Raw genomic sequence first — 14,559 nt, forward strand, 5'->3', positions numbered from 1 at the left:
CAGAACCGGATGGTTTGAACTGTGTTAGCCTTGCAGCAGGGTAGTCCTGGTACTGGTCTTCCATATCATTCAGAGATGTAAGTACATCACTCTTAATTGCTGTGATAGAGAACCGGACAGAACCGGATGGTTTGAACTGTGTTAACCTTGCAGCAGGGTAGTCCTGGTACTGGTCTTCTATATCATTCAGAGATGTAAGTACATCACTCTTAATTGCTGTGATAGAGAACCGGACAGAACCAGATGGTTTGAACTGTGTTAACCTTGCAGCAGGGTAGTCCTGGTACTGGTCTTCCATATCATTCAGAGATGTAAGTACATCACTCTTAATTGCTGTGATAGAGAACCGGACAGAACCGGATGGTTTGAACTGTGTTAACCTTGCAGCAGGGTAGTCCTGGTACTGGTCTTCCATATCATTCAGAGATGTAAGTACATCACTCTTAATTGCTGTGATAGAGAACCGGACAGAACCAGATGGTTTGAACTGTGTTAACCTTGCAGCAGGGTAGTCCTGGTACTGGTCTTCCATATCATTCAGAGATGTAAGTACATCACTCTTAATTGCTGTGATAGAGAACCAGACAGAACCAGATGGTTTGAACTGTGTTAACCTTGCAGCAGGGTAGTCCTGGTACTGGTCTTCCATATCATTCAGAGATGTAAGTACATCACTCTTAATTGCTGTGATAGAGAACCGGACAGAACCAGATGGTTTGAACTGTGTTAACCTTGCAGCAGGGTAGTCCTGGTACTGGTCTTCCATATCATTCAGAGATGTAAGTACATCACTCTTAATTGCTGTGATAGAGAACCGGACAGAACCAGATGGTTTGAACTGTGTTAACCTTGCAGCAGGGCAGTCCTGGTACTGGTCTTCCATATCATTCAGAGATGTAAGTACATCACTCTTAATTGCTGTGATAGAGAACCGGACAGAACCAGATGGTTTGAACTGTGTTAACCTTGCAGCAGGGTAGTCCTGGTACTGGTCTTCCATATCATTCAGAGATGTAAGTCACATCTTGTGAATACTGTACCAGGTATATATATAACAAAACAAAGAAGAAGAAAAAACCCAAAGACTTTAAAGAAACTGATTTTTTTTTATATGTAACTGATTTCTTAAATTGGGCATGTATCTGTAAATACTGTACATGTAATGCTCTGCATTAAAAAAAAAAGTTTAAAGGAAGTGAAAATTATTTAGATATAACTTATTTTTTTAATTATATGTCACTGTGAATACTGTTTACATATGAAAACCAAAACTTTTAAAAGAAGTGAAAATTGTGCATATATATAGAGAGTAAAACATCTCCAAACCAGATACCCACGTGATCAAGTAGAAAATCTGGTTTTATGGGGTATCTGATGATCATCATAGAACTTGGTGCATGTACAGACATTTCCTTTCTGTTTCCACACTAATGCTGATACATAGCATCTGTACTCGCTTTGAGTTTGGAGTCTTCCTTCTCCTAGGAGAGTTTTCTTACTAGGATTCTGAGCCTCTCCAGTCCAGTTTTGATTTTGGAGTTTGCTTCTACTAGACAGTTGTGTTTCTTGACTCAATCCTATGTCTGTCCAGTCCATATTAGTCTAGTCTCTACCCTTTGACCAGTCCAGCTTGGGTGACCCTACCAGGAGCTGATGCTCCAACTGGCATAGCTCTCCGAGTCATTGAGACATGCAAGCTACCTCACCACATCAAGGAATGGACCATGAGATAGTATGGGGTATCTAGTTAGGAGGGGTTCTGTATTGATATTTCAAAAGGGACTATGAAAAATGTCTGGTTTTGAGTGAATTCCAGTTTACAGAGGGTCCATTTTTGAGGGAATTCCAGTAAACAGAGGGTCCAATATTGGGAGTTTTCACTGTATATGATTTCTTGAAGTGTATTTATAACTGATTTCTGTAAGAATGGGATTATTTCACCTATTATATGACATATTATTTTTGTTTCAGACAAGTGGAAATTACTATGGACCAATAGATACTAGTGTGTGTGTCAACAGGATGGATAACAATATCCAGAATGTAAGTCATGAATACATAAGGTATTAAATATGTCACGGCTGATGACAATGTATGTGAAGTAATTAAGATGGTTTTGAGATTACAGCTGTATGTGCTGTCCTGTCTGTGAGATGGTACATATAAAAGATCACTTGCTGCTAATGGAAAACTGTAGCAGATTTTCTCTAAGACTATATAATTATGTTCAATTTACCAAATGTTTGATCTCCAATAACCAATGATTAATAAATCAGTGTGTTCTAGTAGTGTTGTTAAACAAAACTAAATTTTTATTTTTATTTAACAAAACCAAACTTTAACCATATATCATAAAAAATTAGCATCCAACATTTTTCACAAACAATATCTCTTTAAAATTGAGTAAAATTATTTGATACTGAGAGTTGTCTCAAGAGGTGTAAATACAGAGGTCACCTTGCACATTGCCAAATTAGTCAATTGATATTTTTTCATTATAGAAAATAGCTACAACATTTAGGCTTTGACTTATAAAATATTCCTTAAATTAACCACATTTTAGTAATTTTCAAGGAAATACTTTACATTAATCTGAAAATTGGCTAAATAAACATTTGTTGCAGTGTGAGCCTCGTACATGCCATGTATATCTCAAGTCAAGTCATCTGTGCAGTTCTGCCATTAGTAGTTCAATGCTGTGTAAATCTCCCTTTAATCTGAGAATGCTGTGACATTATATATATATTGTTGTGTTAAATATTTTCAGATATTCTACCAGCACGGAGCGACCGGTGCGACGTTTATCGTGGCCCTCATTCTTGGCTTTGTGCTCGTTATTCTGATTGTGTGCTTCCTCATCAGGAAGGGAAGGTGGATCAAGTCTGTGTCCCCTGCTAACGTATGTATAAGCCAGACACATGTGTGTCATCTTGTGTGTTTTGCTTACCAGGGAAAATATTTTACTCAGTATCATATGTCACGATTTGCTATGTAATGCTAAAATAAGACTGTCAGCTGTCACAATGAAGTTGGCTAACTCAATGGTTGCATTGTAATTTTCCCCACTCCTGACTTAGATGAGCACACTCAGATTGACAAGTAATCGTATACAATGCGAATCAAGTTGTAAGAGTGCTCAAATTAGCAACTGGACAGTCGTAGAAGTTGAGACATCATTAAGTTGGCCAACTCTGTTGTGACAGTTGATAGTTTGAGCCTAGCATTAGTTTTAGAGATTGATACAAAATTCTATGTCATTAAATAGTGGTTAGTAACTGTTGTTAATTAAAATTTTGAAAATAGAATGTTTATGGTAGCGTAACATGCATTCCATGTGAAACAGCAAAAATTTCTACCATAGAAGCTAGAGTCAGTGACTTTGTTGACATCCAAGAATATTTTTAATGAATGACATTAGGTGTTTAGCATATGGCAATCGTGATACTTGGTCTATAGAGTGAAACCTACTACCAACACATAGGGTACTCTTTTCAAATAATCTCTTATACAAGTGACATCAGGAATTGTTGAAAGGAGCTTCATTGCTATAATGAACTGAAGAAAAGAAAACACATTACCAAGAAGCCAGTTCTTCACACCTTCTGACCATCCCACCACAGTAACATGCCTAATCTTTTATATCAATATTTTTGGTGAAAAAACCCACTGTCTAAGCATAGTAATTATTTTATTTATATTAGGAACAGAAGATGCTAGCGAAAGGCCGAAAGGTAATGATGGACCCGAGAGCTGCTATAAGGAAAGGTCTCAACACAATCAAAGATTTCAGGTAATCAGGGATTTTATTGCTTTCTTTTAGTTTAGGACATTTCTGACCAGCACTTAATTCATTTATATTAACTTGATTTTCATACTTGTATTCAGTTAAAGTTCATGCTTATAATTCTGGGCATTCACCTCAGCTATCTAATTAGTTGTTTTTGGTTAGAAAGAGAGAGGGAGAGAGTTAGATGGAGACAGAGAGTTAGAGAGAGAGACAGAGAGTTAGAGAGAGAGAGAAAGAGAGTTAGAGAGAGAGAGAAAGAGAGTTAGAGAGAGATAGAGAGAGTTAGAGAGAGAGGAGAGAGAGAGAGAGAGAGAGAGAGAGAGAGAGAGCAAGGGACAGACGGACGGACGGACAGATAGAGAGAGACAGAGAGACCAGGCACATGTGAAGGTGGGGTTGGTAGTCGAAACCACACCATGCTCAAGCAAAGTTTCTTCTTTTTTTCAATATATATTTTTAGGGGAGCACAACCACCCCCCAACATAAAATTCATTTGTCACTGTCTAGGCCCCACCTGTTAAAATTTTGGCACATGTGCCTAGAGTCAGTGTAATGACTTCCCATTAAAAAATATAAGCTCCCTCTGGGTGGGAGCTAGTAGTCACTATTAACAAAATGGTAAGAAAATGATATTAAAAGTAAAATAACTAGTTCAGCACAATGTCCCAATTCTGTACAGTATGATATAGTTTCTTTGTGTTGGTCTTATGGCTTATACATGTGATGCGTTTTGGTGATAACTGGTGTCTATTTGAATGATTGGCAATTAGATATCCTGAGAAAGTACGTATATAACATGCTTATTTTAGGTTACATGTTATATATTGTTTTATTATGAAAGTCAATAATTGTACAAATTTAAACACAGATGTTTGAGCCTGTAATATTTTTTTAATAGAAAGTAAATATAAGTGACATGTCAAGATAAACTGTTGCTTTCTTTACCTATTTCTTCTGGCTTATTTGTTCCAGCATGCTTGCGTTGGACGATAGCATCGTGCTTGTCTTAGCATTAAAAGACAAGCTTCAAATGTTCAGAGAAGTTGACAAGTGAGTAAACAATTACTATTGTGTCCCATTTTGGCAACATAAGAGATATGATTGTGTCTTATAAAGGGACTATAATGATGTTTATTTGACCTTGAAAATTTGGGTGACGATGGTCCTTTTGAGATGTCCATCATATTGGAATGTACCACTAAGGTGGTTACCTTTATGAAAAACACTTTGAAGTTTAGTCCTCCCAGACGGTATGGGTAATCTATTCTGGTCCATGTACTAATTACAGGTACACTGATATGTGATTTTTAACTAATTAGTGAAAGACATGTTACAGTTTCAGTAAACTATGGATATTATTTTTAATTAATTGTACATACAGTAAAATACTTTGAGAATGAACACGCTTACAACAAACTACCGGTTAGAATGAACTGATTGTAAAGTCCCGTTGTTTCCCCCTAAATAGTATTAATAAATTTTAATGTATAGAATGAACTATGTATAGCATATTAATTGTTAAAACGAACTAATTTGTTTGTCAAAATTGTGAATTTCAGTGTAAATTAGTGTATTAACCGATAATTTTTTTCTTATTTGTATCTTATCAGTCAGTAGCATTAACGGCAATGCATCCAAAACGACTATACTGATATTGGTGATAATAAATGAAATATTTTTTAAAACCCCACTAATTCTTGTATTTAAATTTGAAAAATCCAAAATTGCTGACTCATGAATGAAAACAGCTAACTTCCACAAATGTGTATAATGAAGTACTGCTATAATGAACCGATGTGTCCAGTCCTTTGCTGTTCGTTATAAGAGTACTTTACTGTAGTTAAAATTAATATTAGTTTTTTATACTAAGTGGGTTGAAAGGTTGTTTGCTAAATTATGTCACATTACTGTAATATTATCTCCAGTATTATCCTGCAACCACTTTTTCTATTGGCTGATTATGATGACCGATTCAAGCAAAGTTATAAAAGTATACTGGCAGATTATGACTTTTAATGTCACATGCATATATTTGACTTCTATGTCATCGTACAATGACAATGTATTTGAACAGCTACAGATCCAGGGGTTTGTGAAAGGGTTATATGGACATCGTAAGAGGTGTTTGATAAAAAAAAAAAAGTGAAAAAAGGGTGACCCTTCTCTGGATCTTACCCTTGTGAAATAACAGAAGTAATAATTTTTCCCCTTCATTTAAAAATTCTTTTTGGATTGTAGGATAAAAATAATTAGTTAATAATGTAGGATGGTGGATAAAGCCGATATCCTATGACATTAACTAATTATTCTCTATATCATTGTCATCATTATCATTGCCATTATCACAATCATCAGCATCACCTTATATTATCATTCCTATTACCCAGCATGGACATCGTGTCTACAAACACTGTGGAACAGGAACTGGAGTCTGAACAGACTGAGGCGGCGACGGAGGCGAGCATACTACTCGTGCACGGTCTACGTGACAACAGTGACATCAGCAAGCAGACAGCGGACAGGGTGGTCGGCGACTTACACACCCGACTGAAGACTCTCGACAAGAAACTCGACATTGAATACAAGAAAGACCTGGAGGAGGTCTATGTGGATCTCAGTGCTAAAAACAAGGTATTATAGTAGACAGAGATCAGTGCTAAAAACAAGGTATTAGTAGACAGATATCAGTGCTAAAAACAAGGTATTAATAGACAGAGATCAGTGCTAAAAACAAGGTATTAATAGATAGAGATCAGTGCTAAAAAAACAAGGTATTAATAGACAAGAGATCAGTGCTAAAAACAAGGTATTAATAGACAGAGATCAGTGCTAAAAACAAGATATTAATAGACAGAGATCAGAGCTAAAAACAAGGTATTTATAATGTATAGACAATTAATACTGCATGAGTGGCCTGAAACAGAGGCGTTGCTGTTGATTTCAGCGTCGTGTTAAATGCTTGTTGTGATTTCTGCTTATAAAATACCTCGGATAAGAATGCCGACTTCACCACAGTATACTCCATTTATTAAAAACACAAAAAACAACCCAACAACAAATCCTTTAATAAAATTAATATTTACGGTCTTTTTAAAATCCAGCTAACTTATTAAATGTCACCTCACAGTCTTACAAATTTATATCTAAAATTATCTAACAAATATTATTGTAAACTAATTTTATTCAGTGTACATTTAACTGCAATTTGTATAATTTAAATACTGCATGTTCATTTCCGGCGATCGCGATCTGCATGTGTGCTCTCGACCATGGGTACGAAATTAACAAAGACAAAGGAATAAGCAAAAACTGTAGTTGGTATTCATTGATGCGAATAACTATTGTTTTTCTACAAATTTACATCAAGATTTACTTTTGCGTAATCATATTGTTTAATGTCCGCAACGATGTCTCTTGACACGCGGGTATCAGCTGACTCTGAAGCGTTTTGTTTTCACTCGGTCTGGCTGAACTCAGCCGTTGAGTTGGCCTACATGTCTTTTGGCCCTGAACTGGCATGTGTATTCAAATTGACACGCACTGTCGGTCTGTTTTTATTACTTTGGTTCAAAGATTTTACAAAGTGAAAATAACAAATTACAGATCTTCCAGACATTGCTGTCATACATGTTGAATGAATGCCGTTAAAATTAATATCCGTGATTATTAAAATAAGCAAACATTATAAGGCATGACATCGCTTCTCGTTACCGGTCGCGAGATCGCTATTACGCTAATTGAATGTTTGAGGTGTCGGATAGATTATGTAACGGTTTGTTCACACCAGAAGACAGAAAATGGCTTAGCCAAAATTTTAGCCACTTGCAAATTTTATTAGCCATTTTTTGTAAAAATTAGCCAATGGCTAATTTGGCTACCGACAGCGTGAGCCCTGAAGATATTAATAGACAGAGATCAGTGCTAAAAACAAGGTATTAGTAGACAGAGATCAGTGCTAAAAACAAAATATTAGTAGACAGAGATCAGTGCCAAAAACAAGGTATTAGTAGACAGATCAGTGCTAAAAACAGGGTATTAGTAGATGGAGATTAGTGCTAAAAACAAGGTATTAATAGTCAGAGATCAGTGCTAAAAACAAGGTATTAGTAGACAGAGATCAGTGCTAAAAACAAGGTATTAGTAGACAGAGATCAGTGCTAAAAACAAGGTATTAGTAGACAGATCAGTGCTAAAAACAAGGTATTAGTAGACAGAGATCAGTGTTAAAAACAAGGTATTAGTAGACAGAGATCAGTGCTAAAAACAAGATATTAGTAGACAGAGATCAGTGCTAAAAAAAAAGGTATTAGTAGACAAAGATCAGTGCTAAAAACAAGGTATTAGTACACAGAGATCAGTGCTAAAAACAAAAAAAAGTTTGTTTTATTTAACGACGCCACTAGAGCACATTGATTTTTTATCTTATCATCGGCTATTGGACGTCAAACATATGGTCATTTTGACACTGTTTTAAAGAGGAAACCCGCTGTCGCCACATAGGCTACTCTTTTTTCGACAGGCAGCAAGGGATCTTTTATTTGCGCTTCCCACAGGCAGGATAGCACAAACCATGGCCTTTGTTGAACCAGTTATGGATCACTGGTCGGTGCAAGTGGTTTACACCTACCCATTGAGCCTTGCGGAGCACTCACTCAGGGTTTGGAGTCGGTATCTGGATTAAAAATCCCATGCCTCGACTGGGATCCGAACCCAGTACCTACCAGCCTGTAGACCGATGGCCTGCCACGACGCCACCGAGGCCGGTGCTAAAAACAAGGTATTAGTAGACAGAGATCAGTGCTAAAAACAAGGTATTAGTAGACAGAGATCAGTGCTAAAAACAAGGTATTAGTAGACAGAGATCAGTGCTAAAAACAAGGTATTTATAATGTATAGACAATTAATACTGCATGAGTGGCCTGAAACAGGGGCGTAGCGTGAGCTGGACCTGGGGGGGGGGTTCGAATATGAACCAAGTGGACCTTTTCTATTTTGTTTTTGCACCACCAGAAACTCCATATGTATAAACCTGTATGTTTTAGTTCTGAAAGCGGACCATTTGCTTCAGCGGGGGGATTCGTCTGAACCCAATGAATCCCCGCCCCCCCCCCCCCAGCCTACACCCCTGTGAAAATATCAATCATTTAAACAGTGTGCACTTTGCTGTAACATTGATTATTTTGAGGAATGCTGAAGATATCACAAGTAAATACATGTACATTGTTTATTTTTTGCTTTATTCAGGAAAAATGTGGTGAATTGATGACTCTGCATCGAAAGCAAAAAGCGGAAGCTCAACAAAAGGTGACAGACGTACCTGAAGAGGTGAGAACAACAGCATTATCATACACATCATTAATACATAGTGTTATGCAACCTCCATTAATAATATAATTATACAGATTATTCTGTATTGCATTATACCTTATGTTGTATCATAATATTTTGTATATTACAGTATATTACTTTTCTTTAGTCCGTCCACTCATTCTATAAAAATGCATTTTGTAAATAATTTCAGTTCGTTTGACATAAAAAAAAAAAAAAAAAACTATTTTTGTGTGCAATTTACAAATCAATCAGCTCAGAAATAACTTGTAGTAAATTTCATAGTACAGTGAAACCTCTTAAAACCAGACCCTCTGTAAACTGGAATTCCCTCAAAACCAGACGTTTTGTGCGACCCTCTTTTAAATATCTGTACATAAAAAAACCCCTCTCTAAACCAGATACCTCTAAAAACCAGATGTTTTATTTGGTCCTGAGGGTATCCGGTTTAGAGGAGTTTGATTGTATGACAAAAGGCGTTCCCCGTGGTACGGACTATAGCTAGTTTATATCTTCACAAGTTTATAGAGATTTGAGAATTAATTATCTGTCTAAAAATACAGACTGATGTGACTGTAATAGATTTAAAATAATAAAGTATTTCTCCTAAATATAAAACATAATGCAACTAAATGGAATTGAAGTAAATTTTTAGTGTAGCATTAAATTTAGTTTTTTTTAAGAGTTTAACACATATTGACATTCAGGATAATTACTGGTTGATACCACCATTACCGGCCTTGGTGTCGCAGTGGTTAAGCCATCGGACTACAGGCTGGTAGGTTTATGGTTCACAGCCCGGTACCGGCTCCATCCCAGAGTGAGTTTTTAAGGTTGTATACTACCAAATCAAATCCCATAGACGACAATAGTAACATATGTGGCTAAAACTCCTACCTGCAGCGTATCAATCAACATAAACGCCATGGATATAAATACTACCACCCCTCACACTTAAAGTGAATCACAAAAAATTGGGGGTCAAGCTGCACGTTTCTGAGATAACGGGTAGCGTCTATGACTATCCTAGTTCCGCACAAAATGCGAGTACTTTTTTTTACAGGTACTCCATACATGTTTCAAGCACACGGCTACTTGACACATTGGTACTAGATGAAATAAAATTGCATATTTTTTTTACCCAGATGAAACTATTATTTTTTACAACCAACACACTCACATTTATAACCAATCACAGGACTTGTGGTGTTCACTTCTCTATTAAAAGTTGGGTGCACCTCCATCTTTGACCCAGCCGGAAGTTATTTGGTTTAGTACTACCTTAAGGACTCAATGGGTAGGTGTAAGGCCACTACACCCTCTTCTTTCTCACTAACCACTAACCAACTAACAACTAACCCACTGTCCTGGACAGATAGCTGAGGTGTATGCCCAGGACAGCATGCTTGAACCTTAATTGGATATAAGCACGAAAATAAGTTAAAATGGAATGATACACCATTTATCACTGCACACAATTGAACATTTGTAATCTGGTAAACCTGTTCTAATAACAAACTAACTGATTTGCATTTCCATTGGAGTTCAGTATACTACATGTATGTCAGTTTATTACCCCAGCAGGCACTCAGTACGGGGGAAATAAAAATCAGAAATTATCATGCATTGTTCTAACGAACAATACTATTGGATGATTTGATGCTTACAAACCAATGACCTTGTCGGTACTAAATATGACGTCATCAAGATTTGCCAAACACATACAATGACATCATGTGGTTTAACGAGTTTGCGTTTACGGCTGTCTGTTTTTGGTGTTAAAGTTATAACAAAATGTCATTTTAATGCAGTTCATTATAGATTTTGTACCAGAATAAAGAGAACTTTTGTTTTTGAAAATGATCTATGGTCGTGATTAAATTACAAAGTTATAGCAATGCTCAGCGATTTATATTGTTTCTATACAAGTACGTGTATGTGCGTTGAAAATAAAGAGTTTTTTAGAGACAAAATAGTTCAGGTAATAAATAGAATAATAAACTCAGCACCAGTTATTATCAAATTTATGTCCCTCATGAAATAATTTTCACTTGTCACTCGCTAAAGCTTGTGACAACTGAAAATTATTTCACTCGGGACAAAAATTTTATAATAACTGGTAACTTGTTTATTATCCTCTATATAATATGTTATTAGGCTATATTATAATCATGGTATGCCTGTGCTGTTAAATTACTGTAATCTTGTAATTCACATCGTTGGTGCTACAGATGTTCCGTTCTTCTAATTTTAGGATAAGAATTCCTACCTCAAAGTGCTTGAAGAACAACAGCAGATAGAAGAAAATGAATTAATGTATGTCCTGGCTCTGGAGCAGAATGAAGAGGCAGAAAAATTACGAAAGGTAACAAATCATTTGTTTTTCAGACAAAAACTCGAGACATTAAAGATGTTTGTATGGACACAAGAAAGGGAAGGAAGGGATTGAATCTTAATTTTGTTTAACGACAACGTAGCACATTCAGCTATTTGGAGTTTTAAGAAATGATTTTATGAAATGATTTTATGAAAACAAAATGCAAATACACTTACCGTATACATTAATGATAATAATTTGACAAGAATATATTTTTAAAAATAATAATTTCATATTTTGTTCTGTATGTATTAAAACATATTTCATTTTAACTTATTTTCATGCTTATATCCAATTAAGGTTCAAGCACACCATCCTGGGCATACACCTCAGCTATCTGGGCTGTCTGTTCAGGACAGTTTGTTAGTTGTTAGTTGTTAGTGAGAAAGAAGAGGGTGTAGTGGTCTAACACCTACCCATCTGAGTTGTTAAAACTTGCTCTGGGTGGGAGCCAGTACCTGGCTGCGAACCCAGTACCTACCAGCCTTATATCTGATGGCTTAACCATGACACCACCGAAGCCAGTGCATTAAAAGAATAACTGAGTAGTAATTTTGATTAAAACCTATGGCTGAAAAGTCAAACAAGAAAGTTGGAATCCTTTATTAGTTGTATTGGATATGAACTGTAGTGAAAACCCCAATTAATTTTGTGGTGCTGTCATATACACACATGCTCCTCCTTTTCTAGGGTGGGGTGGGGGTGGGGCAGGCCAATTTTCCCCCAAATTAAAAGAAAATGCACAAATCTGGATTACAAGATTTATTTATATTAGCATTACAACCAAACAACTATATAGTGTTGCAAACAAATCACTTTTACATGGATTACAAATAATGTTGTGGGTAGAATGATGGAAATACATGATGAAAAGGTTTCAGACCAGCTAATTTTGCCCGAATATCTCTATAGTTTTTGCCCAAATTTGAGGACTTGCTCCAAGACTTGGGGGTATGTGACCCCCCCTCCCCCCCCCCCCACTCCTGTCTTTATACTTATGAATTCTGTTTTGTTTCCATGAAGATTAGAATGGGTGTTACAGCTTTGCTAGATAACTCCATCTCCCATGGTCAGCTAAGAGATTTAATTTTAATTCTGTGTTGTTTCAGGAATTTGCCATCAAAATGAGAATGGGTGGTAAGGCTTTCCATTACCTAGAGTCAGCTAAGAGATTCTCTGTTTTGATGCTGTGTTTTTTTCAGGAATATGCAATCAAGAAAGAATGGGTGTTTAAGGCTTTGCTTGAGAACTCCCATCTCCCAGGTTCAGCTAAGAGATTTCATTCTAAGCTCATTCTATGTGGTGCTGTGTTGTTTCAGGAGTATGCCATCAAGAAGAGAATGGGCAGTAAGGAGGTTCAGCAGACTCTGCTCGACGACACGGTCGCCCAGGGTCAGCTGAGACAGGAGCAGGCGGAGTGGTTGATGAAGGAACACAAGCGGCAGCAGGAAGCCATCCACCGGATGTACGACGAGGAGATCTCACAACAGAGGATCGTCCTGGAGGAAAAACTGGCCAGGAGGAAGGCACTGGCACAAATGAGTGTAAGATTCAGATCTGTGTTTTTATTAATCCATTATTGTTTAAAGAAAAGCTGGCCAGGAGGAAGGCACTGGCACACATGAGTGTAAGATTCAGATCTGTGTTTTTATTAATCCATTATTTTATAAAGAAAAGCTGGCCAGGAGGAAGGCACTGGCACACATGAGTGTAAGATTCAGATCTGTGTTTTTATTAATCCATTATTGTTTAAAGAAAAGCTGGCCAGGAGGAAGGCACTGGCACACATGAGTGTAAGATTCAGATCTGTGTTTTTATTAATCCATTATTGTTTAAAGAAAAGCTGGCCAGGAGGAAGGCACTGGCACACATGAGTGTAAGATTCAGATCTGTGTTTTTATTAATCCATTATTGTTTAAAGAAAAGCTGGCCAGGAGGAAGGCACTGGCACACATGAGTGTAAGATTCAGATCTGTGTTTTTATTAATCCATTATTGTTTAAAGAAAAGCTGGCCAGGAGGAAGGCACTGGCACACATGAGTGTAAGATTCAGATCTGTGTTTTTATTAATCCATTATTGTTTAAAGAAAAGCTGGCCAGGAGGAAGGCACTGGCACACATGAGTGTAAGATTCAGATCTGTGTTTTTATTAATCCATTATTGTTTAAAGAAAAGCTGGCCAGGAGGAAGGCACTGGCACACATGAGTGTAAGATTCAGATCTGTGTTTTTATTAATCCATTAATTTATAAAGAAAAGCTGGCCAGGAGGAAGGCACTAGCACACATGAGTGTAAGATTCAGATCTGTGTTTTTATTAATCCATTATTGTTTAAAGAAAAGCTGGCCAGGAGGAAGGCACTGGCACACATGAGTGTAAGATTCAGATCTGTGTTTTTATTAATCCATTATTGTTTAAAGAAAAGCTGGCCAGGAGGAAGGCACTAGCACACATGAGTGTAAGATTAAATTCTGTGTTATTTCAGTCCTCTGAAAAATCGAACATTGATTTGTGTATTAGTCTCCTACCAGTCCATCCAGAGAGGACTATAGGTTTTGTCTCCATCATTCTGTCTGTCTGTCCCACAAATAGTTTTCCAGACATGTTTGTGGTCTGAATCCTTCCATCTGTCTGTTCAACAACTAGTTTTCCAGACTTTGTCTTTTGCATTGTCTCATTATATTGAGCTAAATTTTTGTGTATGGCTTTATTATGTAGTTGCATACCAAGTTTGACTTTCATGACAATTTGCCCATGTTTCACAGAGTTATGATCCTTGAACTTAGGAGGTAAGAAAATGTCTTGGTCCTGGTAGGGGACAGTGCTTGTCCGTCCATCCGTCCATCCCACCCTCCCTCCCTCCATCCATCATCCATCATCTATCCATCTATCCATCTATCCATCCATCCATTCATTCATTACGACAATCCATATGAATATACTGCTACTAGATCAACTGCCTTACAGCCCTGCTTTTAATACATGTATGTGATCTTACTTATTTGTTTGTTATAAACACTTGTCACTTAACGTATGTGTGTATATGTATATATAATGTATATAATGTA

General features: G+C 36.8%; 1 protein-coding gene across 1 annotated transcript in view; it reads left to right on the top strand.

Annotated features, from left to right (window-relative positions):
* The first annotated feature begins 2,022 nt into the window (after positions 1 to 2,022).
* Positions 2,023 to 14,559, top strand: part of LOC121383560 (limbin-like) — a 62,562-nt gene continuing 50,025 nt past the window's right edge. The window contains exons 1-8 of the mRNA XM_041513648.1: positions 2,023 to 2,043; positions 2,768 to 2,899; positions 3,702 to 3,790; positions 4,760 to 4,837; positions 6,175 to 6,418; positions 9,032 to 9,112; positions 11,370 to 11,480; positions 12,812 to 13,036. Of these exons, the coding sequence (XP_041369582.1) occupies positions 2,023 to 2,043; positions 2,768 to 2,899; positions 3,702 to 3,790; positions 4,760 to 4,837; positions 6,175 to 6,418; positions 9,032 to 9,112; positions 11,370 to 11,480; positions 12,812 to 13,036 (981 nt within the window). The remainder of the gene's footprint in view (positions 2,044 to 2,767; positions 2,900 to 3,701; positions 3,791 to 4,759; positions 4,838 to 6,174; positions 6,419 to 9,031; positions 9,113 to 11,369; positions 11,481 to 12,811; positions 13,037 to 14,559) is intronic.

The sequence above is a fragment of the Gigantopelta aegis genome, chromosome 10, assembly GCF_016097555.1.
Source record: "Gigantopelta aegis isolate Gae_Host chromosome 10, Gae_host_genome, whole genome shotgun sequence".
Lineage (NCBI taxonomy): Eukaryota > Metazoa > Mollusca > Gastropoda > Neomphalida > Peltospiridae > Gigantopelta > Gigantopelta aegis.